Source organism: Dicentrarchus labrax, unplaced genomic scaffold, assembly GCF_905237075.1.
Source record: "Dicentrarchus labrax unplaced genomic scaffold, dlabrax2021, whole genome shotgun sequence".
Lineage (NCBI taxonomy): Eukaryota > Metazoa > Chordata > Actinopteri > Moronidae > Dicentrarchus > Dicentrarchus labrax.
The window spans coordinates 24194302-24220196 of NW_026136715.1; the positions used below are offsets into that span (position 1 = coordinate 24194302).

The window sequence follows — 25895 nt, forward strand, 5'->3', positions numbered from 1 at the left end:
AATGAGCTGTGCTTGCGAAGGTGAAATGGTGAAATGTAATTCTACGTGCATCCTGCAAGCACCTCAGCTCCCATCAACCACTCAAATTTGACTCAGGTGTCATGAATTGTAAAGAAATGTGTCCATAATATAATGTGTCACTATCATAGTTTGCCTCCAATGATTCCTCTAGTTCCTCTCCCTGCGAGAAAAGTCTTGGCAACCAACCTGTGCAGAGTTTTTCCTGTTTTATTACCATGGAAAAACCCTCTGAGAGCATTTTGTAAATATTAGTGCTAGTACTAATGAAGCAAATTTATTCATACTGGTGTGAAATCTAATCAAAATGTCTCACTGGGATCATTTCAGGTTAAGAGCTTCTCAGTCTCATCAAGAAAGCCAGCATGTGAGATTTGGTGCAACGTTATCCTCGTAAACTAACTGCTGTAAATATTATACAGATGTGGAAATATTTCAGGGTTTTACTGAGACAAACTTTTAGATGTCAGTGTTGATTAGTGCTGATATTCAGTGTCTTTATATGATGATTTTCACTCGGAAGATTTACTCAAAAAGCTGCTAAAACGGAAACTGACAAGTGGGATAATAATAAGGGCTTTAGTGTATTAATCAATTAGGCCTACAGAACAACAGTTTAAGGATTTGCTGCTTCTCTCTGTTTTATGTGATTGCAAATCGAATGTTTTTGGGTTGCAGACTGTTTGTCGGACAAAACAAAGCCGTCACCTAAGACGTTAAGACGTCACCTTGGGTTCAGTTTGAACAAAAGTGCCATATGAGTGAGCTGATTTACCAGACTGACCCATGTGGACAGATGGACGAGGTGAAAAGAAGGTTGGATTTAATAGAAGCGAGGAGGAGCGCAAGGGGTTAAATGCTGCGGATTTAGACGGGCTCTAACTCCATCTGATCTGAACTGCTGTGTGCACTTTAATAAGCACTTTCATTTATATTAAAGATGCAAATGTAGCCTTTACAGGGAGATTGATATGCATGGAGGAAGTGTGTGTGTGTGTGTGTGTGTGTGTGTGTGTGTGTGTGTGTGTGTGTGTGTGTGTGTGTGTGTGTGTGTGTGTGTACACCACTCTATCAGGGTCCTCTGTTCATTAGCCCAGTGTAATTGTGTTAGCAGTGTTGCAGGCAGGGCAGGAAGAAAATATCTGTGTGTAAAGGTCACATCAGAGGAGAGATGACATACGGATAGATGACACACACACATACACATTTGCAGACATCCTGGCAGTCATACACACATCGACAGCACCACACACACACACACACACACACACACACACACACACACCACACACACACACACCTACACACACACACACACACACACACACACCACACACACACACACACACACACACACACACACTGCCTCACTCTCAGATGAAGACACTTTTGGCTGTGTTTGCGAGTGTGTGTTTGGATGCCTCCTCTTGCCCTAAGGTATGCATATGTCTTTATATGTGTGTGTGTGTGTGTGTGTGTGTGTGTGTAGGTGTGTGAGTGGCTGCTTCAAGTGGCAGTGTTTAATCAAGTGTGATATTCCTCCTCTGTAAGCTTGGCATCTGCAATGTAGGCAGCAGAAAGAGCAGTTACATTATATGTGTGTGTGTGTTCATATGTTCCTTTTTGCCATTTTGTTTGGGTTTTTTTAGCCGTTCGATCATGTTATCAGATGAAAAACAGAATGCCGTCAAAGTAGGACTCCTGCTAGTGCCAAAAAAATGTAGCAGTTACCACACATAAAGGCTTTGAAGAGAGGATTAGAAGCATAAATAGAAACATAAACAACAGTGAGAGTACACAAATACATAAAGCTACCCATAAATAACCGCTCTGTGTTTTCCAGATTGTGACTGTGAGAGCACTCTTACGTGATCAAGAGGTGCTGCTTGTGGTTCTCCGTGTAAAAGAAAAAAATTATCAGCGTATAAGTTAGGATCATACTATTTCTTGCCTACCTATATGTGCGGGTGGATAATGTCTCCTTAGTATGCATCTGTGCTATGTTAATACAAGGTCCTTGTGACAAGGCCTCTTACAAATATTATAATAATTACAATATTATCGCCATTTATTTTGCTGCTTTGATGGCAGCTGTCTTGATATTATGTAAGGGGGAGGGGGCCCCAGAGTGTCAAATTTTTAATACTCCTGCTATAAACCATGCAGTAAAGCCCTTTCAGGACATTTCCACAGTATGGAAACATCCTGTAGAGTCTGCAAGAAGTGAGTAGCAGGTACGTCTCCAAAATCTGCCCACATTTAAAAAAAATAATTTTACCAAGTAGCTTGGTTTTAGAACCATGAAGGACCTTCAAATGGTGGTTGATGACCTGCCAGAGTGGCTGATGGAGTAGGCAATTACCAAAATTTACCAGCATTTGGCTCCTGCCTGCTGTTAATTTTTTCACTCTTGTTATACTTCACAGCCAACAGGCTTTCATGGTGATTATCTTCAGCAGGAGTTATTTTAACCTCTTATTACCTCTTTTAATGACTGAAACACGCCGACTGTGTTTAGAGCAGCATTGACGGCAGAGTGGACCTGCTAGTTCAATTGACCATTACATTATGACAGCACCCATAAATTCAAAGTCATAGCAAGCCACTTATGGGCAAAAATGTCTGCTCATTCTAAGTGTTCGCACAGGAGTTATACAATTGAAAAAGTGGAGGTCAGATTAATCCTAATTAACTTTTTTATGTATGTATATAATATATCATTTATTTTTTAATGTGTTACTAAAATCTGTTGAGTTAAATTTCACTATTTGATAAAAGTAGGCCAACATTTGATATAAATGATGTCATCCTTAATTGTATTGCATTGTACTGTTTTTTTTCTACTGTTCACAAAGTGCTATTCCTGGCCCAGGTGCAAGTGTGCCCCTCACACCCTGTGACATTCCACCGATAAACACATAGATTTAGAGCATCCATCTTTTACAGAGTATCAGCTGATTGCAGAGCAGCGTCTCTCTGGATACAAAGCACTGCTCTGCGGCTAATGTGACTCGAAACCTTAAAGATACTCAAAAAAGTACATTACATAAGTTACATTTGTTACTTTCACCCCTGCAGACTAGTACTGCCAGACCCCCATTTAATATGTATAAGCAGTATACACCCATTGAATTAAATGTTTATAACTCACTATAAACTACTGGAAAGCGCGGGTGGATCTGGAGAAACATTCTTGGGTAAGCAAGAGGGTGGAACGGAGCAGAAATGTATGCTGATTTAATCATTCATATATCAGTATTTGCTTGGAAAAGACCCCAAAGGAAGATAGTTTAACTCAAAATCATTACATCATTGTGACACATTAATAAAGCATTTAATAAAAATGATCTAAAGGGATAAGAAGGGATTGTCTTTTTTTCATTGAACTCCAGCCTGTTGCCTAGTTTAAACCATGGCCATAACAGATTATTAATTTATTCATTTTTTTAATACGTTACTTTTAAGACATATTTTACATTATTTTAACTAAAGTCTCATTGTCATTGTTGTCATTCATTATCTTTTTTTAATACAGCAGCCTACTTACGTGTGTCCACTGAAAGAGTTATAATTGTTAACAAATACATTAATAAACACTTATATCTGCTTACAACTACATTAGAGTGTGTTATAAACCATGTATTACATTTTTACTACTGCTTATAAATGCTAAATAAGGGGGACTTAAAGTGTTACCATTATAATTAACTGCAAATAGATGTCAGTTGCCAGATGGGTGGTTGGTATCCCTGCCTTTAACATATCAAAATGCTATCTGCCAAACCATTTGGAAAAGGTAAAGCAAAGAGATTAAACTGATCCACGCTGGGAATTCAGCGACTGAATGTACGCACAACATTACTGAGCTGAGTTGAATTGGAGAATTGACCTGTATAATCCGCAGGGCTGACTTCAGGTGTGAACCTGGAAAGCTGTCAGTGGAGCTGAGCTATACAGCAGTGAACAGCAGTGAAGGTAGAAACATCACTGTGTGAGATTGATCCTACAGTAAACAAGCTTGTACAGAATGGACAACACTAAAACATCTCTGTGGTTACAGCAAATGTGCAGCTGAGGTCAGAGAGCACATACAATCGCAGCTAAAAAGGAAACAGCATGTACGCTCTGCAAACCGGGTACATCAGTAAGTTTAACTCTTAAGCAGAGGGGTTTGGTTTTGGCTGTTGGGAAAGAGTGAAATCCGTAAGGATCTGACTAAGCACAGACTTGACTGCCAAGTTGAAACCAAAACGCAAAAAGTCAACTTAGACAGTAATAGTGATTCCACAGAGGAGGATAATCCATAGTAATAAGCATGAAGGGCTCTGGGTTAAAGTTTGTGTTTGATCATTATTTCATTGTGGCTGTGTGTGAGTGTTTTCATATCTGTGCTGCATCGTGTTACACTCTGCTTCCCGTCAATCACCCGACACCTACAGGAGGAAATGAAAGTCTCCAGGAAACGATCTCTTAAAAACATGTTGCCCCACAGACTTTGCTTTTCCTTCAGTAAAATGTACAATAGTGGGTTATCTGGGCTTTGGCTTGCAGACTTTACATGTTCAACAGAAAGCCTGTGTGACAAACTAGGGCATTTAAACATTGTGGGTAGGATCTAGTGCTTTTGGAGTTTCACAGCGGGGTTAGGTTGGTTGATCCACCACTGTGGTCCAGAGGGAAATATCTGAACAGCTATTCAATGTGTTGCAGGTAATTTTGTACAGTTATCCATGGTGCCCATTGGATGAATCCTAATAACACTGGAGAACTTATCTACTGAAATATTTTAACATTATTTAACATATATTTATTATATTATTATTTATTATTTAACAATATTGTACAGGCACTCATGACTGCCCCTCAGGATGAATCGGAATCCCCTCGGCCTTTCATCTAGTGCCATCATCAGGTCCAAGTTTGACACTGTCTGATACTTTGGTTTATGACTGAATACCTGCAAAACATTCCCATCAGCCTCAACTGTTTAGCGCTAATAGGCAAATGCTACAATGCTAACACAGTAAGCTAAGATGGTGAACAAGGTAATCATTACACCTGGTAAACATCATCACATTGTCATTGTAAGCATGTTAGCGTGCCGACTTTAGCATTTAGTTCAAAGCCCCGCTAAAGCCTCACGGTGCTGCTAACATGACAGTTTCTTGTTTTGAATCTGTCTCTTAAAGTCCCTCAATTTGACTGTAACACCCTTTAAACTAACTTTATACGTGATAAAAATAAGTCAATTTTAAAATTCTAATTGCATATGTACATATAAATGAAGGGTGTGTACTGGTATGAATGGGTTCATTCAACATTTTCTTGATGATTTTCATTTCCACTCCCATCCTTGTGTCTTACTTTTTGTCTCCAGTAAACATTACTAATTTAGTATATTCTAATTTAAGAACTTTGTCATCAATGCAATTCCATTCAGTCTCATGCAGAAGAGGCGTTGCCAAATCAGTCGCCACCCTCCTAATGGCGAATGAACATTTGTACTAACAGCCCAGTTTATAGCCAGTGTTACAGCACCGCCGTGACAATAAAACAGGTTTCTATTGCAGCTTGAGTATAAAGTCTCTCAACCAAGATAGATGGTGATATTCCTCTCGCCTCCAGATATGAAACTACAGTACGCACTTAGTTTCCCATCTGTCTCCACACAGACCTATCAGCAACAGAAGGGAACTCTCTCCCCTCTTTTGTCCTTGTGTCAGTGTTTCTTTACTGTGTCCTTTTTTCTGCATGCATGTACACACAAACACACTGATCCCAATGCAGTGATTTTCCTCCTCAAGACTTTGAATGAATGGGCTGTGGAAGTTATTTTTTTGTTGTTTTCTCTTCCTCCCCATCTCTCCATCCTTCATTGGTCTCTCCCTCTCAGTTTCTTAAACTGCAAAATTGCTGCTCTGCGGTTGGGAGCCAGCTTCGATTATCTACGCCAAATTCCCTGATAAAGAACTGTGTTTCCAGGCCTATTCAAGCACTTAAAGCCCTTCTAAATGGCTTTAGCTGCAGGGTCCCCTCTTTGGAGACTACACACTCACACACACACACACACACACACACACACCCTTGCACACACCCACTCCATTGCAGTGAGTTCAACACGCATCATGGGAATGATCCAACTACAGAGTAATTTCTCTTTTTTAAGGTTTGTCAGTGCATACAAACCCCCCCCCACACACACACACACACACACACACACACACACACACACACACACACACACACACACACACACACACAGCAATTAGTGGTTGTGTGCATGTGTGCATGTCCATGTGTTGACAGAATTGTTTCTGTGATTAGGAGAGGAAATGTTTGTTTATTGTTTTAAAGGAGGCTGTCTGTTTTCCGGTAAAAAAAAAAAGGGACAGCATGTGTTGTTCAAATTTAACTTAAATTAATTGCTTAAAGTGATCGAACACTAAACACCTAATTTCCCCTGCTTCTATAATTGATATAACCCTGCTAGATAGCTGGACTCGCAAGATCACAAAATCACGCAGGAATTCAATCTTCAATTCACTTCAAGCTAAGCTAACTATTTCCTGGCTTATAGCTTCATAGTTACCAAACATTTGTGAGTGTGCCCATAGGGGTCAGATCAGAAACGTGCATAAAAGTCATAGTAGGGAATTTAGGAATTTGACAGATGAACAACCTACAATGCTTTGTTGTTGGGTATGAGGACTTTTTAGTATAAAGATGTATTGCTTTATGTCCTCAAGAAATGGTAAAGGTTGACAAGAGGGGAATCTTTCTAAATTTTTTGAAAGGATTGTGTCGGGGTAGGCATCTCCTCATCACATAATGGGATGGGAGAATTGTTTTCCCCCTTCCCCTCACCCAGTGTGAAATGTTAAATCCCTCTTATGCTGCGGTCCCTGTCACAGCTAACTTCTCTGTTAGGGTGGCAGTCAGCAGGCCTGTGCTTCCTCTGACACACGAGTTGAACTAGCCACTTATCTGTACCTGCCAGAGATGAGCTATACCTGGGGGAATGTAATGTTCATGCTATCCCCTACAAGGCCCAGCTCTGACCAACCTGTAGGAGCCATGAAAACATATTCCCACTCCTAATTTGAGCATTCATGCTCCTTTTTTGTTTGCACAAGAGTAGTTTGAATAGCCGCTCTGACTCAACCGTCTAACCTTTTTATTCAGAGGAGAAAATTCTGTGGGAAAACACTCACACACACATCAGGTACCAGTTGAGCGATCTAAATATTTGTAGCAACAAAGAGGTGGCGGCAACACTCGTAACATCTGTGGACAAAAGTTGCTATTGACATTTCTGCAGATAAAGGATCCAAAAACAAAACTATCAACTCTGATAAAATGTGAATTATTTTGTTGTGGTGGAGTAGATTGTAGTGTTTTCTGCACTCTTCTGCTACGTGACAATGATAGAGACACAGTTATACAAAGACACAAATACACAAAATACACACAAAAAAACACAAGACAAATACATTTAACTTTATAAGAATGGAAATCGGTGCACCACCAAAATACTCAAATGGCATCAATTTTCTGGCTAAATGTGCACTATTTTCAGGACCGATGCAATTTCAGAGGATTAAATCAATCTAAAACATGAACCGTTAAGAGCAAAGTTTTCTTTTTCAAGTCAGAAAACCATTTTATAACCACAGATACCAATTTTCCCGCTTACAGCCATATAACTGGAGTTTTGAGTGAAAGACGTGACTCACTTTTTCCCTTGATGCGAAAAACTCTCACTGCATTTCTGCAGTCATTATCACGCTCTCAACCTACATGTATGAAATGAATAGCAAATGTGTCCCTTAATGGGAAAGTGACTGGCCCAGTGAGAGCACCAATCCACACATAAAACACAAGACAGATTGAAATAGACCAAGACTCCCAACTAAATCGCTCCTGAAATATACAGATGATTCGTGAGATCTAGCTATATATCTGGGCCAACACTGTATTTATTTGTAAATCTGTTTTTTCACCTTTTAGCTTAATAAGAAAAGGCCTGACTTGCTGTCTGGGACCAAGAGTGTCACTGGTTGTTCCATATAGCGCAGGTGATTTGTCCATTACAGGGTGCAAAAACAAACGTACTACAGTTGTCAGGATTTTACTTTATCTGAAAAATCCTTAAATCCCTCCACTCTGGAGAGCTTGGAGACAGAGTGAGCGTATTGTAGAGTCAGATTAAGAATGATTAAGGCTCAACCACTCAGCTCTGTTCAGTGCAGATTTTTACTGCGCTGTCTGAATGAATGATGGCTGAGCTGCACCTGTCAGCTCAGAAAGTAAGTGAGTAAGTGTGAGTCTTTGTATCAGCGGGTGCACATGCATGAGTTTGTACAGCGTGTCAGTATCTGTGGCTGTGTTTATGTAGGTGTTGGTGCTGTACATATGGATGTGTGTGTTGTGTGTGTGTGTGTGTGTGTGTGTGTGTGTGTACAGCTGTTTGTTTATTTGCGTACATGTGTGTTCCTACAGTATGGAAGCATCTGTTTCCCTGAACGTGTTTGTGTGTATGTGTGTTTGAATCTTTTTCTGAATGAAGTAGAGTCATTGCATTGTCTGCTTCTTTTTGCTAATCCCTATTGTTACTGGAAAAAAAACTGTGTGTGTCGGTCTGTGTTTAACCACAAGGAATTATTTTATGTTGAATGATTGCCATATAGCTGAGCTTGTGTGTGTGTGTGTGTGTGTGTGTGTGTGTGTGTGTGTGTGTGTGTGCGCGCAGTGTGCTTTTAGTTAAAGCCGAGCGCTCTGCTGGTTTGCCTACCACTGTGTTTGTGTGTGTGCATGCAGCTGTCTGTGTGTCAGTGGAGGAATGTGACTGTAAATGAAACCACTGTGTCCCCACTGCATGGTGTAGCAGCCCACATGTACACACACACACACACACACACACACACACACACACACACACACACACACACACACACACACACACACACAGTCCAACCCACATTCTTTTTATTCCTTCAGCCTCACACAAAACACTTTATTTCACTTGATAGAAGTAGAGGGTCCAATTAGTTAAGATGACATGGCATATTGTCATCAGTGTCATCCAATTATTTTTGCATTAAAGATAAATCATGACAAAATGCAATTAAAAGATGTCAGCCTGTGCCAGCTGAGTCACGCAAACCTGGTATGGTCTTAAAGAACTCAACTCAAAAATACAAGTTATTAAAACAAAGGCTTTGTTAGTACTTTGTCTGTCACATTAGTCTGTCTTAATGCCGAGTGAAACAATGTGTTAAATATAAAAACAGATTTTCTCTGCTCAAGTCCACACTCACTAAACTGCATTTCAGTGAGCAGAAATTGGTCTATTGTAGCAAGTAGTTTGGCCTCATTTGGAAGCGTCAGTCATGACTGGCTTCATCATGTTAAATTGCTCAGCTGATGCCATCTAAATAGTGCATTATACTTGATGAAACCCTTCTGTTAAGTATCTAAATCTTATTTTCCTTGCAAATATGTGACAGTGTCTTGAAACAAAGCAGATTAAAGTTGATAATCTCCCTAAGTATAAAAAAAATGACACTTGCCTTTCTGGCAGATGTAAATGAATACAATACTAGTATTTGAATAGGATATTTTGCAGTTTGTATAACAGTGACTGTGTCATCAAGTTCCTCTTCCCTTCCTTCTTGTCTTTTCTTATCTCTGTCTGTTAAAAGCCAGTAGAGGAGGGTGTGAGACGACTACAGTCTGCAGTATTAGCACTTGTCAATATTACGCCTTTCGGAAAATGGATTCCAAATAGAAATCTCCTCACGTTCAAGTGTGTGTCCGCCTCCCGCCCCCGTTCTCATATCTCCTTCTCCACTGTCCTCATCTGACCTGCGCTGTAACTTTAACTTTGCTACCATCTGTTGCAAGAAGCCTGCAGTTAAAACGTGAATTGATCGGATCAAATTCTGTATGCATACTCTGGAAGCGTCTGTTTTGCTGCATCTGAGCAAATAATTTAGTGTCAGACGTCAGAGTTTTGTAGGAGTAAAATCCCCATTCAAACCTTCCGCTGAACTTTTTCAATAGATTTTTAGATATTGTCACAACAACTTTTTTTAGGATGAACCACATAATCAACTTCATTTGAAAAGTGTATTTTATTTCCTTTTATTTCAAAGTTTAGATATTATTATATAGCAGCTTTCTATTCCCTTTAGTCTTAGCTATATTTCCTAGCAACCATGAATGCCTTATGACGGGTGTCCTGTAGAGTTTTCTTGCAAGCATGATACATGCAATACTCACCAAAACATGTTGTGTATCCTGCGCTCTAACAATGTGTTGAATGCGTTTTCTTCCTTTTTAAATCTATTTTAAATTCAGTATATTTTACATCCATGTTTACTTGCTAGAAGTCTTCTTCTGTTTTTGTTGGCACATTGCAGCAAATCTTGGTGGTTACTGCCACCTGTACATCAGTAGAATAGAGTGGGACCTTTGGCAGGAAATAGTATTGCATCTAATGTGAACGTGTGTGCATGTGTGCCCTTCTTCGCCTGCAGCAAAAAAACAACACAGGCACCCACTCATAGAACATTTGACCACTATTAGAGGTCAAAAGCTCCACGGGACACTTTGAAGTAGTGAAATGTGCCCTGTAAAGACAAGATGAAGAGGTTTCAGAGATGAAAACTACTGCATTTCCTTTGGAAAATAACGTCTTTGACTCTGTTGCTGCATTAAATGTGCTGTTTCCTGGCTGAGACATCATCTACGTACACACCTTTTTATGTTGTTTTTTGAATTGTGTGTATATATATACACACAATGGGTATGGGTAAACCTGAACAAAATCAAAACAGAACAAAATAAGTTAGTGTGATGTAGTTTCTTTGGGGACTTTGGGAAACTAGAGTTTAAAAATGATCAAATTCCACATTTTCCAATGCAAACCTTTTGAATCAAGGGACATTACTGTAATGATAGTGGCTTGATTGATGAACATTGTGAAAGTCTGTGACATGGTAAAGAGGAAGTTGCTGCTTGTTAGAGCATAAAAAGCACCTAACATGTATTCCAAGGTTTTAAAGCTAGCAGTGTTTGTTGACTCACATACCTAAGGCTCTATAAACACGATCACCGGCAAAATCAGAGAGCAAAGCTGCTGAACATAGCAGCAGCAGCAGCAGCAGCAGCAGGAGTACCTCGGGCACTATGTGCCACTTCAATTTTACACCTCGCCCCTTTGCTCAAAATCTGTTTTAACTCTGACCTTGTTGGTTGATTACCTTTTTAAGAAGCACAGCCAATGACAGCTGTCCATGATGGAACATGAAAGCAGCCCATGATGGACAAAAAGGGAAAAAAACGGTTTCATTAACTCAAACTCTTCCTCCTTTTGTGTTAAACCAAAATAGATAATTGACAAATGGCCTTTGCTAGGCTTGTTTTGTTGTTCATGTTTACCCTGTTGTTGATGTCAATAGGTCTGCATCTGACAATAATTTAACATTGTGAAAATGCACATATAGATTTTCCAAATGCCCAAATGTTCAGTTTCTTTGTCACACTACAAATAAAAGCTTAAAATCCCCATTTTTGATAACCTGGAGCCAACAATGTTTTTGGCTTGAAAAACGACTGAAACAACCGTCGGTTATCAAAAATGGAATAATTTGTTGCTTAAGAGTAAGCTATACTTTGCCTTTGCACTGTGCTCCATGTTCTACATTGTGGTCAGTTCATAATGCAGATCATGTATATAACCTGTAGGTCTGCCTTCACATGATCAGCAGTCGGAGAGGCACTCACTGTTGGCTTGGATGCAGGCTCCAGAGAACCTATATCTCAAGGCTAAAGAAAAGCTAATCCACATACATTTTTATCTCTGAGACACAATTTCTCCATATTTGAGTTAGTACACACAGGTCGGTCAGTGGTTTAAGCTGTGAAAAAAGTGATTATGCTGCAAATTATAGATAGAAATCCAAACCTGGTACCAAGTGGTTCAATTCCTGCTTATGTTCCCCACATTTCAGAAGAAATGTTTTTAAAATGGAAAGGGTATAAATGTAAATGTTTATACTTTTCCTGTGGTTTGTACTGTACACTGCCATTACATGTGCTTTGTGTACAAACAGTTTATGTATAGCCCAATATGTTTGGATGTGTGTCTGTGTGTGTTTTAGTAGTAAATAAGATTGTACAGACGCAGGATGCACACACACGCACACCCACATACACGTGCACACATGCACATAGAGAAACGCACAGACTCACACGGAGTAAGGCCAGCAGGCATGGATGTGAGCTCCATGCTAAAGAAGTGATGTGTATAAATTTGCCTAAGTGTTTGGCCAAGGTCTGTGGCTGTGTGTGCAATCGATGTGCCAACAGCAATAAATCAGCACAGGATAGACCTGAACGCTTCTACAGCTTCATCTGATGTGGCAGGTGGGCTTCAGGATGGCTCTGACATACACACACACTCACAGGAGTGAAGGCCCGGCTAATTCAAGGTTTTCTTTGATCAGATACGATGCTGATCAGTTTGAGGAAAATTATATATGATATATGTAGTAATAACATTTTCTCCCATTTGTCTGGTTAGAGATGCTTTCAAAGATGTTTCATGGAGAAGCTTGGATAGGCAAAATAATGTTTTATATCACTTTAAAAGCTTAAGTATTGGTATCAAAATATACTGTAGCACCAATACAGTGGTATCCATGAACTTAATTTATCTATAATTGATTTTACCATATACAATAAATGGAAGAATTTTGGTAAGAACACCAACAATTTAATAACCACATAATTGTATTGTAACATGAGTTATTGGACTGTTTGGATGCACAGCAGGAAGAAAGTTTGTACCCCATTAAAATATTCCGTCTCATTTTCCTGTCTTTTTTTCTCCTTTCCATCTTTGTGTGTGCCCACAGCTACTTTTCTAACTAGTTTCTTCATCCATAAACTCAACTGTTGTTTTCCTTTTGATCTAATTCAGACACTTTTAAATCAAAAACTAGTTTTTCAATTCGCAGCTGTCTTCTTCTTTCCTCTCATCTCTTTGTCCCAGTTTAGTCAAATAGCTCCTGACATCGTCAGCTCTCAGCTGCACTGGCCACTAAAGCTATATGGCCATGTGTGCTGCATAATTTTGACTTATTTATAGAATTTATAAACTACATCAGAGAGGGTGAGATGAGAATACTGTAAAAATAGCCATCTTAACATATCACTTAGTACAGTAAGTTTAATTTCCTGTACTTTTTTTTTTTTTTTATTCAGTGGTGTGTACATTCTTGTGTTGATCTATGGGACAAGTGCATGGGTGGTGCATGAGTGTGTGTGGGCAAGTCTGTTTTATGTCAATTATGAGTGTGTGTGTGTTGTGTGTGTGTGTTGAGAGGTAGTGGTCAAGTCAGTAGGATCTGTGAGTGTGTAAAAATGCTTTTTCAAATACTGTATGTGTGTGTTGTGTGTGCGCGCACGTGTGTGTGTGTGTGTGCGCGCGTGTGTGTGTGCGCGTGTATGTGTCTAAGGGGCTAACAGTAGCTGTTTTGTCCTGATGAGACAGGCAACAGCATCGTCATCTGGGCCACTGTAATCATGGCTGGGCTGGAGATGAAAGACACTATTGACAAGAAGTGAAGTGTCTGAGAGAGAGACACAGAGAAAGAGAGAGACACAGAGAGAGAGAGAGAGAAAGAGAGGAATGTAATGAAAGGGAGGAATGAGAAACAGCGACAGAAATAAGAGACGAGAATAGTTTGCTGACCAAACTCCATTATGAAACAAGCCTTTGCCTTGTCCTCTGTATTTAGCCAACCATAAACCAATGAACTAATGAAAAGAAGGTTGGACAGTATGCGGGTATGTGGCTGGTTTAAAACTGTTCCAAATAATATTATCCTTTTGAATCCCTATTTTGTTTCTGTGCCAATGATAAATGACTGTTTGATTGTTTGATCCTGAAAGGTGGCATCAGTAAATATAATTTCTTTACCTCATGGTTGATCCCATGGATGTTTTGATAGAGCTGGATACCCTTGTTCCAGGATGGTGCCTGATTGGTTGCTTCTGAGTTCGTCAGCCAGTAGAGGTGGATCAATTTTGTCAAAGCAAAATGGCTTTTAAAACCAATCCACAAACAAAACAATTTGCAGCGTTTGCATGGTGATCTCTCGTCACAAGCATTGTGTAGCCAAGACCACTGTCTTCAGCCAAATGGATTGGCTGTCAGTTAGCAAACACCACAAGTATTTCCTTAAACACTCTAAAACCACCGCCTCTTCGTCATGGGAATCCGACCGAGTCCCAGCGGAAAGCATTTGAGAATAACTATATAGAAGTAGTCAGTCTTCTCTCTGATGGTCTTATTTACACAGATCATATAGAGGCATTAGTATTACATTGAGACTGTTTGATAACCAGTTGAAAAGTATGTTTTAAAGTTAGCTAAATTTCATTTTCTGTGCCACCCCCTTTCTATGTCTATTGCAGTGCATATTGCTTGCTTTTAGAGAAAAAGATCTTTGCTGGTTTCCTGACATCAGCAAAATAATGAGCAAATAATGTGACTTTTGTGTTTCAGTAAGGGGGAATCCAACTCTTGTTTTGACTGTGGAGACTGCAAATTTTGGACATAAATGTTTTTCCTAGATTTCAAATGCTCTCTCGCCAGCACGTTTCTCCCTCAACCAAGTGAAAACAATCAGTAACATCCATCATCTTCATCACATGATAGTAATAATAATAGCAACAATGGTGTTGACTGAGCATGTGCAGCAGCCAAGTTGCTTTTGCACTGCTACTACAACTTTCAAGACTTTACCTGTCCGCCAGTGCATTCAGCCTCTATATAACTGCAAAAGTGGATATAGAAAATAGGTGGATGGTCTGTCTCCCTTTTCTTTTTTTTTTCTTTCACTTATAGCAATCTTTCCCACCATCTCCACCACCTTTCTATTGAACTGGTATGAACCCAAATAGCTTTCACTTCTCTCTCCCTCTCACTGTCTCTCCTCTTTTATCATGTGGGACCAGTTCTCTCTCTTTTCTCTTTTAGAAGCAGGGTGCCTGTATTTCTCTGCTCTGTTGCATTGTAGTAAATATACTATAGGATTCTCCCTACAGCCCTGAATGGGATTTATGGATGTTTACCTGCTATCAAGATGTTGCACATCAGTGGCTCAACCTGTTTGTGATTTTGTATGTGTGTGCTGGTCTCCCTTTTTTAATGTGTGTTGCATGCACATACATGTTGTCTATCTTGCATGCACTCTTTGTGTTTTTGTGCACTTTTGTGTGTATTTGAAGTGTGTATGTATTTTTGTGTGCATATGCTGGATCCTTTAATACCTCCAGACAATCGATACGCAGAGGAGCGATGTTTGGCCCTGTCTTCTTTTAAAAGATGCACTCCACAGAGTGGTGCGAGCCAAGAGTCGAGAAGTCAATAAAACAAAGCCGATAGTGCCCTCATTTGTTTTTTTGGACTTCAACATCGAGGCCTCTCAGTCTGGGTCTGTGGGCGAATATTTAGTGTCTTGTCATTTCGAAACAAACAAATAAATCCCTTTTGTCAGATCTCTGGAAGTGCCAAACACAAGTCCATGAATATATTGACATCTGTGTTTGCTAAGATTTTGCTTTGTTTCTCTTTCTCAGGGCTGGTGGTGGACGAGGCTGAGGATCAGGGGATGAGGTTATAAAAACAACAGCGGAGAAAGGAGGAAAAACGAAAGAGGAAGTCGATTGCTCAGAAACTCTTCTTTTGTATCATCATACCCTGCAGTCCTATACGGCGCTGACTGACCCTGTATTGGATTGAGGATTACACACTCAAAAATACACACTTACACCCACTCGCTCACACCTCCCCTTCCCTCACCGCCATGTCCTCCCACCTCAACCCACCTCTTCTCATCCTTCCCATCCTTTTCCTTCTCCTTTCCCTGTCCATACCCTCCTCCTCCACCCCCCTACTCTCTTTCTCCCCACCGGAAGGAGGTCTCACACATTTAGTGGTCCACAACAAAACGGGCGAAGTCTACCTGGGCGCGGTCAACTGGATCTACAAGCTGTCTAGCAACCTGACAAAGCTACGAAGCCATGTTACTGGCCCAGTCACAGACAACCCTCGCTGTTACCCTCCGCCCGGTGTCCAGTCCTGCCCCCACGAGCTGGTGCAGACCTCTAATGTCAATAAACTGCTGCTACTCGATGCTGCCCACAACCGCTTAATTGCCTGTGGGAGTACTTCCCAGGGAATATGCCAGTTCCTGCGTCTGGATGATTTGTTCAAGCTCGGTGAGCCCCACCACCGTAAAGAGCATTATCTATCCAGTGTTGCTGAGGCAGGCACCATGTCAGGTGTCGTGATCTCCCCAGATCTTTTTGGTGGAGGTGGGAAACTTTTTGTCGGCACACCCATTGATGGGAAATCTGAATACTTTCCAACACTGTCAAGCCGCAAGTTAATGTCCAACGAGGAGAACGCTGACATGTTCAGCTTCGTCTACCAGGATGAGTTTGTCTCCTCACAGCTGAAGATTCCCTCAGACACACTCTCCAAGTTTCCGGCATTTGACATCTACTACATCTACGGATTCAACAGCGAGCAGTTTGTGTATTATCTTACCTTACAGCTCGACACCCAGCTCACCTCACCAGATGCAAGCAGCGAACAATTCTTCACCTCTAAAATCGTCCGCCTATGTGTTGATGATCCTAAGTTCTACTCCTATGTTGAGTTCCCCATTGGCTGCACCAAGGACGGAGTGGAGTACCGCTTGGTTCAGGATGCATATTTGGCCCGGCCAGGAACCCGTCTGGCACGTTCACTTGGTATTCAAGAGCACGAGGAGGTTCTGTTTACTGTATTCGCCCAGGGTCAGAAGAACAGAGCCAAGCCACCCAAGGAGTCGGCTTTGTGTCTGTTCACAATGAGACGGATAAAGGAGAAGATTAAAGAGAGGATTCAGTCGTGCTACAGAGGAGAGGGGAAACTCTCCCTGCCCTGGCTGCTCAACAAGGAGCTGGCCTGCATCAACTCGGTGAGTGTTTGAGACAATAGCTGTGTTTTTATGATGCAATAAAAGTGTTTTTTTGATCATCAGTAGTCATGAAATTTATGTTTTCCCTGATTGTTGTAGAAACTTGGTTTGTGGTTGTGTGTTTGGTTATAACTGAAAACACAGAACAGGTTAGTTCACATCACTTTACAGTAAGTTTCAAGTGCAGTTTGTACTTCCCGGAATAAGGTTGGTTTGGACAGCTTGTCTTTACCTTGAACCTTGCCAGACGAATTTTAATGGTCATCAGTTTAGGGTGTGTTCAAATGAAGCATGTCTGGAAAGGTTATGTCCAGCTCTGAAGCATTTTCTCCATTAAAGTAAGTTTGTCTATGTAGGTGAGAGATTTGCTGTGGAAATGAAAATGAAAATCCAGATCAGTTATTTTAGAACTGCTGGGCAAAATGTTAGTAGTGAGAACAGAATCAAAGCCAAACCATCCAGGATGGCAATGGCAATGTTTGCGGTGAATTCCAACATTAGTCTAATGTTTAGCTGAAATTTCCGTAAGTGAGTGCATTTTGCCCCCATATTCTCACCGCCAAAGCCAAAATCTCCACCCTGGCAGGATGGCAAGTCACCAAAACTTCAAGCTGCTTGTTCATCTTTTTGAGTTCCCTTGGTTAACCTGTAAGTGGAAAGTGTGAATCTCAGCAAATTCCTAACTGTACCAAAGTAATATTTTCCATTCTGGTTTGGGCCAAAGCAACCAACGTGTAGGTGTGATTTCACATTTAGTGACACATGGAATAAATGCTGTGTGGCTTTTCCAATCCAGCATTATGGCACTATGGGAGAACATGTGGGCAGAAAATTCAGTATATTTACCACAATGTCCTTAGAAGCGAGGCTATATTTATGCTTAGACTATGAGTGAAAAGATGCATGGCTGCATTGTATATCATTATATGGTTCATTTACCTTCAAAACAGTAGGCTATGTTTCTTGAGTTTCAAGTTTACATCATATCATTGGTAGTAAGCGTCGATCCTTAAAGATAGTGTCTAATGATGTGAACTCATGTTAACTTACCAGGTGTAGAACTAAATGGGAATCTCTAACCAATGATAAAGGCAAAAACAAGATGGATGGAAATCTTTTTTTTCATCATAAAGAAATATAATATTTTTAAAATGACTACTCATTCAGTCTGAGGAGAGGACAGCTGTCCCTGAGCACCTGTCTGTTTTTTTTAGGAATAATTCAGGCTGTCCACAGGTTGTGGGTGGCTTGTCTTTCGTTTTCCTCATAGATGAGCTGGCCTAAGGGTTCCTGAGAGACATTTGTGTGTGTGAGTGTGTTTGTCACCCACATGTCTCACACACATACACGCGGCCCTGTATTCTCATGAATAATTCACCTGGTCTCACCTTCTGTTATTCAGTCGGTGCTCCATAACAACCTGCCATAAATCTCTGGACTACTCTCCACCTCTCTGTCTCTAGCTCCTCTTTCTCTCTCTGCTATCCCATCTTCTTTTTCTCTCCCATGTCTTTCACCCGAGCCCCATCATTTGCATAAAGATTTATTTCATTTTGCTAACCCCATTCTCCCTCCGCTCCTTCTTTTATTTTCCTTTTACTCACTTTGCTTCTCTTCATTGCTCTCCCCCAACTCCTCTCCCTGACCTCTTTGCTTTGTCTTTAATTTTTAACCTTTAACCTCCCTCGTTTTTACACTCTTGCTCTCTTTGCTCCCCTTCAGCTTCTTCCCTCTTGTCCCCCTCTGTCTCAAGCCTTTGCTCTTTCACCATCTCTCTTTGCCCTCACCTTGACTTCCCACTGAGTGATGAGGTATAGAGTGACTTAATGTGTTAAGCCAGCGCCTGGATGTGATCTGAAAATACAATGTGGAGGGTACAGATGATGCAGTGAAAGAGGGGAGCAGAGTTATAGGAAATAAAAGAAACTGGGAGTGGTGGGTTTTATGGGAGGAGGGGGGAAGGATTGGAAGGAAGGGAGTATGTGGATAGAGGGCAGTGGACAAGGAAAGAAGGGAAGGAAGTTGTTAGGAAGAGTGGGAAGGCAAACAGATGGAAAATTATTGGGATTAGGCAGGAAGAGGGGATGAAAGAATAGAGGACAGAAACCATAAAATTTGAAAGAAGAAAGACAGGGGACGACAAAGGAAGGTGGAATCAAATGGGGCAGCTATTGGAAGGATTAACATGGAATCAGTCCCAGCTGTACTTTTTGTGCAGTGCAAATTAGGAAACGGCATTGCCATTGTGACATTGTACTGCTGCCTCACAGAGGCTGTAGACTCTTAGTTCATAGATAGTCGATTCATAGATCGTTGTCAGTAGCTAAAGCAATAAAAAAAAAAAAAACTACTGACAGGCAGAGTTCCAATAATTTCCAATGGTTTAACCATTTACAGTGCATGCAATGTGTCAGACACAACTAGTCCACTTTTAAATATGCTTTGGGGAGCAAGTATGAGCTAGCAGGTTCATTCCTGTGCTTTGACTGGCCATATGGCAGCTGTAGAGATCAAACCTGTAGCTGTTGCATTAATGAGTGATCACTCTAATTACTTGTCTACATTGCTGCCATTTATGGTGGTATTGCCTCCCATATGTTTGAGCAACCTTTACTCCAGACCCTCCCACTTGTATTGCACTGCAAAAGAAATATGTTAGTGGAAAAAGTAGCCATGTTTTAATGGAGCTCAGCTGGACAGTATGCATTTTCAAAAAACTGAATTATATTCTGCCAGTTCCTGTCATATTTGCCAAGTGCCACGGCTCAAGCAAGACTATAACAACTTGCATCTCTGTCACAAGCCCACTGGTGCTGTGCAGGCACCGTGTGGCCTTGTAAAAAAAAAACGTGCTGTATATGCATGTGATTATGCTAATGAGCATACAGTTACATGATTGTCCTTTATGGCCATCTGTCGTTCTGCCTGCGATCGATCAAGGTCGTGTCAGCAGAGCTCTCTCTGGGATGCCGCTGTGATGAATTTATCATCTCCTCATACAGGCATGTTCAGTGTTTCCTGACGATAGCAGTGACAGCTCGTTGCCTCTGCGCTAGTGTCATGTGGAAACTTTCATACCGGCTCGTTTCAAGAGACAAGGTCGGGTCAGTCAGTCACCACTCAGATACTCCTCTTTACCTGGAAGCCATCAATGTTCATCACGATGTATAGCACTTGAGAAAATCATTTTCTAAAAGCTGCTATTTATGGAGATCGATATAAAATGTTTTGCATTGTAAAAAAAGGTTGACCTTTTCACCTTCTTTACAAATTATTATAAAACTCTCACATTCATATGGCAGGATTATCATTGACCACTTGTGTCAAGATTATAGCTACGAAAAGGACTTTATGTTCACAATTCCACACCCTGACTAAAATTAACTTGATATCAGTCCAAGTCCAATTTTCCTGTATTATAATTCATATATAGGAGAGGAAGACATTTGTATTATGTTTCAGTCCTTGACAGTCTCTACAATGTCATCCATGATTGGAGTTGAGATTAAGCACTACATGTCCAGTAAGAGGGACATTTTATCCTGCCTTTGTGCTACAATGTCCTGTTACATTTGAGAGGTCTGTTGCTTGGTTTGCATGCTTGCCTTGTGGACAGAAAAATGAACATATTAGATGAAAGGAAATGGATAGAAAAACTGTGATTGATGTGAAGCACCGAGGAGAAACAGAATGATGCAAGAAAAATTGACAGAAATGTGGGCATACAGCTGGACAATGGTCCTACTGTAAGCAAGAAAACGTTCTTTCATTCATGATGTGTAAGGCCTACTTAAAATTAAAGACCATGAAAGTGACTATTAAGCCTGATGCAGCCTGCTTATCATTGCACCTCTTCTTCTCAGTCACAACCTATTGAAATACACAGGCTGTTGGGATCAGCATGACAGAAATGATACAAATACAAATTCATGCCTCATAACCATCTAATTTAGACATTTTCTTCAGTTGCAAAAGTAATCTGGCTGATCGTTGTCTGAACATCTAATGGTACAGTACAAACAGGAACCTCTAGAAGAATTGCAGCATGACTTTTCATGATTTGGCAAAATGTAACAAAATGTAGGCCAGAAAATGGGGCACAGGTGTCGCCCACAGCCTGTAAATAAAGAGAGTGAAAGCCCAAGAATCCAAGAATTGCCTGTGGTAAATCCAGGTAAATTAATCTGGTTTTACAGCCAACTTCAAAATGAAATCAGATTTTCCTCTCTATTGCCAAAATGCATATTTGCACACACTTCCTCTAATTAAGTAATTCAAAATTGCAAACTTCTTTTCTCATTATTCTTCACACTCATCATGATAATTTTCACAAGTGTCTGCCATCAGCAGGACAGTTGGCAAACCCATTGTTGGACAGATTTATATACAGTAGATGATACTCTTTTCTATTAACGTGGCCTTAAGCCCCTCTAAAGCTCACCGTTTTCTTAGATGTACAGAGGGGGATAATGCACTCAAGACTCAAAGACAACAAGAAAGTTGTGTTCTGTTTAATGCACCTTTAGAGTGTGCTACATAATGTTTATTTCATGTCACACTGCAAGATGGATCTGAGAAAATCTTGATTGCAATCGGTGTCAGAATATCATCCTGAGGTATGTCAGAGCAATAGATGTGTGTAAATGTAAATAGGAAAAGAAAAAGAGCACAAGGGCAGAGGCACATTGCTGGGTGGGAACTGTTGGGTTACTCTAAATTATGGTCTAGACTGAGTCTCTTAAGGCACTATATAAATAGAATAAAATTGTACTACTATTGTAAATACTGTCAGAATTTGTGGTCACCAAATCAGCCATCGGGGGACATGTTTCACAGTGCAATCTAGGACCACTATTTTGGATTGATGTACAACGTTTTTATCACATTTCTCTCACAATTGTTAAATTTATGCTTGGATAGCCCAAAATGTAAACAGGACCTAACTGTACTTGAAGTCAAGAATTTTAATAAGTCAGACCTAGATACTGGACTGCATTTATGTCTGGGTTTGATAAATGTTTCTAGATGACACAGATGACTTTTTGTGTCCTGTTTAAGCATGTTAGCGTTCACTTGCCAGTGTCTTGAAGTCACAGGTCACACACACCTCTTGCTCTAAAAGAACTGTTGCACCTTTAGTGTTTGACACATGATGCATAAAGGCAAACATGATCAACATTTAAACCCAATAAGGTTTAAAATGAAAATACAATTTTTGTAAATTTGCTGCATTCATACCTTTTGTAAATCTGTGTCAGTCACACTTCAGAGTGTCATTCATGTGATTTTTCTTCTTTCCTCTTTTCTGAAACTCCTCAGTAGACCTTACAATCCAATTATTCTGAATACAACACTGGGCTTGTGTGTCTGTAAGACATTTTGAGTTTGTGTGAGCCTTTTCTCCTACAGATCCCAAACCATGATGGGTGTGGTTCAGACCACAGGTCTCTCCCTGTGCATCTTTATGTCCACTCATTATCAGGAAGAGGCCAGTTTTGGTCTTCTGGGAGTTAAACTGAGTGGTGGGTGACCTTCGCTGGCTGTGGGCTGCCGTCCAGCTCTACAGCTCTGTAAGCAGGCCGACCCGGCAACGCTACAGCCTCAGCATGACTAATGAGACTGATTCAGACAGAGGGAGCGAGATACTATCCTCTGTGTGTATGTGTGTGTTTAGGACTCATTTTATCTCCCTTTTTCTGCATCTTTCTCTCTGTATACTTCTCTGAGTTCTCATTTGTGTGTGTGTGTGTGTGTGTGTGTGTGTGTGTGTGTGTGTGTGTGTGTGTGTGTGTGTGTGTGTGTGTGTGTGTGTGTGTGTGTGTGTGTGTGTGTGTGTGCACCTCTTATCCTGGCCTCCAAAGAGGGACAAAACAACAGTGAAAACAAACAGAGGAAAATGGGCTGATAATAAGAAGTGTGTTTGTGCATGTGTGTGTGCGTGTGTGTGCACACAAGTCCGCATTGTCTGCAGAACCACAAGGTGGACGTCACAGGGAAAATTGCCTGCAATAACAGAAAGCAAGAAGACTCTTCCATTGTTATTGCCCCCCTCTCTCTCTCTCTCTCTCTCTGTGACTCTACCTCTCTCTGCCCTTCTCTTTCCATCTTTTCTCACTCACTCTGTCTCTATTTTTCTCTGAGCATAATAGCATTTATTAATATTTATCAGTGTTGATCACTGCTGGCCAGGATTATAGTCTATTTCTGTGGCATTTTGTATTCTGTCTTCCAGGCGGCTGGTGACTCTCTGTGTGTGTGTGTGTGTGTGTGTGTGTGTGTGTGTGTGTGTGTGTGTGTGTGTGTGTGTGTGTGTGTGTGTGTGTGCTTTTGAATCCTTTCACTGCTTCATTCTCTCTCTATCTCTCTATTGTATCTTCAGTCTCATTACCGTTGAGCTTGTGCCTCAGTGGATGGATCACCCACATTGCATCAGGCTTTGGGCCTGCTGGGAGGGGAATATCAAGGCTCTAATGGCTGTGCTAACATCATGCACACTAATATTTCCTTAATATTTGTACCAGCAAATGTTTTTCATGAAGTTACTGGTTTACACTGACCTACATAACCTCTATTCATAGCTGGGAGAAAGTTGGATGAGACCTATGGAGTGGGATGTTCCCATAATATCTGTAAAACTCACTGGTTTGTAGAATGACAGGTATTTGTGGCAAAGAGGGAAAAGCTATTTCAGGCATCTTGAATAACGGAAGTCAATGTCCCATTCATTTTCAGCAAAGACAATATTTTGTGACATGCAGTTGGAGCACTTCCTGTTGGCTTGAACGAGCGTGAAACTGTCCAGATTAAACTGTTCGTAAATAGCTAAAAAAGAATTGAAGGTAAAAGCCTATATATACCCATAGAAATCTAACCCTTACTCATGTAGCACTTTGAAGTAAAGTCAAATCACTAAGCACAAAACTCTGTTGCACCGTTACCAGCTAGCTGAAGCTATAGAAACCTGATGATACAATACAATTCAAGAGTGAAAATCGGGATTTGTCAGCATCTTTGCTGAGTTTGAATACATTTAGCAAATATGGTGCAGTGTTTGTTCCCCATTGCAGTGATTCATCTGGTTCGTGCCTGAGGCTGAGGCTTAAGGTTGCAGGTTGAGTAACTTGCTATGACAAGAAATTAAGTAAAAATAATGGAACTGATACATAATGAAACAATATACTGTTACATAAGTCTGTATTTTTGTACAGCTGTAAATGTAACACTGACATATTATCACCTTACAAAGTAATTCTAGCAAACTTGTCAAACAAATAGAGTCATATCCAGAATCGTTCAGTATTGTAACTACTTCACATTGCTGTTTAAACTACTGGTGAAATAGAGCCTACCTAAAATAATACCTGCACTGGAATATGAATCAGATATTGCCAGGTTGCCAGATATTGACATTCTTGACATGTCTGAAAACAGATGGTGTTATCTTGGGCCACAGAATATCCCTCTTGTTTTAAAGAACTCAAGTTTTTATGACTCAGTGGGAGACCCAGTGACTTGTAAAGAGGATTTTTTTTGACGGCTCGGTGATAAATACAAGCAGCGCCGAGGTGAATTGCTGTCAAATGCTGTGTAGAACACCACCCATTGGGGGAAAACACTTTTTGATGAGGTGCAGTTTTCCCTCCCGTCTCTTGAGACATTTTGATGCATGACACTGCAAAATATTACATACCTCAAGCATTTTAATGACTGCTGCTGTAACAGTTCCCCATATGTTTTTGTCTTATGATATTTTCCGCCTCAGGCTGAACCACGTGGTGCCCACCACGCTGTGAAATCTTCCTAATTTATAGTGAATTCTCAACAGGGGAATTTCTCAGATCCAACTGCTGTATGAATGGCGCCTGTGAACTAAATTTACTGCACAGTGGTGTCCATTGTTAACTCTAACACATGACAAAATGGATTAATGGCTGCTATAGGCTCATGAGAGTGTCAGCTTGTTATGGATTTGGAGTATTTTGGAGCATGCGGCTGCTTAGCCTTAAAGCTGTATGAGTTGGACCTGAATGACCTTTTTTTCTCAGAGGCTCGAGTTGACACCGAGCAGAAATATCAACAGTGATACTGCACTTTAAGAACCTCAGTGAGAGAATGTCACATTTTGAAATGAGCAGCTCTTATCTATCAAGGAGTTAGATGTGGTTAAGTGGGCCAACCCTAAACTTTGCTCGTCTCAAATATCACAGTCTGCTCTGAGGGAACAGATTGCACAGAAATTTGAATTCATACCTTCTATAGCTGGTCAACTGGGTCAAAACACCAATGAATGAAATTCTTCCCTCTATACAAACCTGTGCCGGTCATCCAGTACACAAATCTCTGCCGCACACTAGCAAAATGCTGCATCTAATGAAGAGCATAATTATTTATTGATTGACGTTTATACTGCGTTTGTATATGTGTTTGTGTGGGTTTATGATAGACATGAATGTATGCATGTGTGTGCAAACCCATGCCTTCATTAATGTGTATTTGTTTATTTAATTATTCATGCATGTGTGTATGTGTGAATGCAGAGGGTGCACATATTTATGTAAGTAAGTGTGTGTCTGTGTGTGTGTGTGTGTGTGTGTGTGTGTGTGTGTGTGTGTGTGTGTGTGTGTGTGTGTGTGTGTGTGTGTGTGTGTGTGTGTGTGTGTGTGTCTAAAGCTGTCTGACCCAGCTGTGTTGGGCTTTCCTGCTAGCAGGTTACCAGACACTGTGAGAAAACTTGAATACATCTTTTGGCTTCATATTTTTGCATGTGGTTGTGGAGATGCACACACACTAATATTAAAGTTTGCGAAGTATTCATTTGGATTGGACTGACTGAAGTTC

The 25895-nt window shown here is 40.6% G+C and overlaps 1 protein-coding gene across 3 annotated transcripts in view; it reads left to right on the forward strand.

Moving 5' to 3' along the window:
• The window catches only part of LOC127377737 (plexin-A1-like), a 260122-nt gene that overhangs the window by 20530 nt on the left and 213697 nt on the right, over positions 1 to 25895 (forward strand). For all 3 annotated transcript variants that reach the window (XM_051425884.1, XM_051425882.1, XM_051425883.1), the window contains exon 2: positions 15670 to 17057. In XM_051425884.1, the coding sequence (XP_051281844.1) occupies positions 15897 to 17057 (1161 nt within the window). In that variant the 5' untranslated portion in view covers positions 15670 to 15896. The remainder of the gene's footprint in view (positions 1 to 15669; positions 17058 to 25895) is intronic.